The 2,544-nt window shown below is 40.9% G+C and overlaps 1 protein-coding gene across 1 annotated transcript; it reads right to left on the bottom strand.

The window, feature by feature from the left end:
* Positions 1-674: 674 nt before the first annotated feature.
* Positions 675-894, bottom strand: SARC_14237 (hypothetical protein; the record flags this gene model as incomplete). The annotated part of the gene is made up of 1 exon (XM_014291632.1): positions 675-894. A coding segment is annotated over one exon (220 nt), but the record flags the coding sequence as incomplete, so codon positions are not given.
* Between the last annotated feature and the right edge of the window lie 1,650 nt (positions 895-2,544).

Here is a 2,544-nt window from a genome sequence, read left to right as displayed (position 1 = left end):
AGTATACGTGATATACATAATATACATATAACAACATACGTATTTACATATATCGTACTAAGATACATAATAATATAACAGTACGGCGTTTATATCTGCGAAATGAGTTCAAGAACATTTCACCCAGAATATAGACGCGCACGTGACGGGATTTCGGTCTAAAACTCTAGAACCTTAAAACCCAAACAGTCTTGTGGTGGGTTATTTTTATACAGTTCGTCTCTGCCAACTTTCCAATTTATGCCAAACGTAAGTACGCAAAAGGAATCGGTATATTTAAACCCTAAAAGTCGATTTCTAACCGTTAAAATCCCTAAACCCTCAAGCAAAACCTGAGTTGCTCGGGAAAAGAATCAGGTCATCCCTAAAAACAATAACACACTTGGCGCAATATACTCAAATCAGTCGCACTTTCGGCTCAGAAATTTGGATACGGATACAGACATCAAATATCTTTGCATATAACTCCACACCTTTTAAATGAAGCAACGCAGTCGCATGCGTAGTTGTATACATTCATCGAACTAACTCATCCACACATACATAGACTACAATTCATATGTGGTAACAGACCCACGTTCACCCATGTAGCCATTCAGCAACTAACCTCTAGACTACTATAGACTACCAACTCATCTGTGTTAGTACTTATTTATCTTTGTTAAAATACCTACCTGCATGTTCGCTCAAAAGGCTCACGATTGAGTCGTGCAGCGGTAACAACCACTTGAACTCGAGAGCGCAATCCGGTTCGTCCGAATCCACTGCTACACACATAAGTATGTCGTTGAATACAAACAGGTCCCTTTTCTTGTACTTGCGTATCCCAATTCCTTCACACAGCTGGAGGACTTTGGATTCGGCCACATAGCGTCGCCCGTCCTGGACCAGCCTCTGAGGGGTGTATTCAGAGATTATATGGGTCTTTTAGTGGGGATTGATAGGATAGTGTATGTTTTGTATATAGGTAGGTATGGATAAGATTGCTAAACAAGTAAATTATATAGCACTATGACCGGTGGTATATACAAATATACATACAAATGTATATATATACTACATATACATACACCAATACATGTACATACACACACCTACATCATAGCCATCAGAATGTTACACATATACATAAATAAGACATTCACATACACACGCTTACATCTTAGTCTATCAAAATAATACGTACAACACATACAGACACAAGACATGTGTATATACATACACTACACATGCACACACGCGCACAACTTAGGCATAAACCTCGTACACATCTACACACACACATAGAATATCCTATCAGTCGAACAAACGCAAATATACATACACAACCAATACACACACAACTTAAACATAACCTCATACGCACCTACACACACATACCGTATAGCCTATCAGTCGATCAGCGAGGTCGTCCATGCGTGTTATGGCATCCATGTTTCGTTTGGCTTCGTTACACTTAGAGGCCAGAGCCTTTGTCATTTCATGTGCTTCTATTAGTGTGTTGTAGTCGGGGTGCTTCTCGTCGGTGTGTTTGAGGAGTTCCTGCATGCCGCAGATATAAATTAGTTTGTATTACCATATTGTACGACCAGTTTAGAGGGCAGTTCAGTATATATAAGCCTGTATAAGTATGCATGTGTACACACCAGTATATATAAGATTATGTATACAACCACTATATAAAATTATATCTACCCATACCACTGATGTGAACCTACTGTATACCTACCTGTATAGGCTGGGTGTATCTAGGGATGCGCTGCACTGGCACAGCCAACAGATCCCCTATACAACCAATCATATACTCAACTTCAGAGAAGTATATATACCCGCATGCAGTGGGCAAGTACATCCACCTACACCACTAATGTCTACATACCTACCTAAAATAGACACGTGCACATGTTATATACCTACCTGTAAAAGCAGCGTGTATCTGGGAATACGCTGCACCGGCACAATCATCAGGTCCTTGAGCGTCAGTCGAGTGTATGTTCTGTTGTGGATAAACGTAGCAAATTCCTCTCGGCGTTTGCAGAGCCCATTGAGAGTGCGGATGGATGTGCCGTAGTTGTTTATATATTCGGTGTATGGCTGTATTTCGGGGCCCTGTTGTGTTCAAACCATGGGATTTAGAGTTTAGGGTTTAGCGTTGAGCGTTTGAGATTTGGGATGCTCAGTAATATCCACCAGTAAGGCGTCGGCGTGTGAGATTGGATCTGACAGTTTAGATGACAAAGGGCCTATACTTGGTTTTGCCTGCTTGTTTGTGTATTCGAGTGTATGGCTGTATCTCGGGGGTCTGTAGTACTTAATACAATGTGTCAGCAAGGTTCGGTAGTACAAAACCACCCATTAAAAATGTTAGATAGTTTAATCGCTTGTATCGTTAGTGCCGTTGGATTGTGTTACCCATTGTGCAGTCGGGGTTTAAGATTCCATATGCACAGTTCCAGCCCATGTGTCTTAAAGACATTGTACTTGTTACATTCTGTTATGTCGGCGGCCAGTAGCATTCACCATCGGTCTATGAAAATGTACCTT

Source organism: Sphaeroforma arctica (assembly GCF_001186125.1).
Source record: "Sphaeroforma arctica JP610 unplaced genomic scaffold supercont1.4334, whole genome shotgun sequence".
In the NCBI taxonomy this organism is placed as follows: Eukaryota; class Ichthyosporea; order Ichthyophonida; genus Sphaeroforma; species Sphaeroforma arctica.
This window is presented reverse-complemented; position numbering and strand designations above follow the sequence as displayed.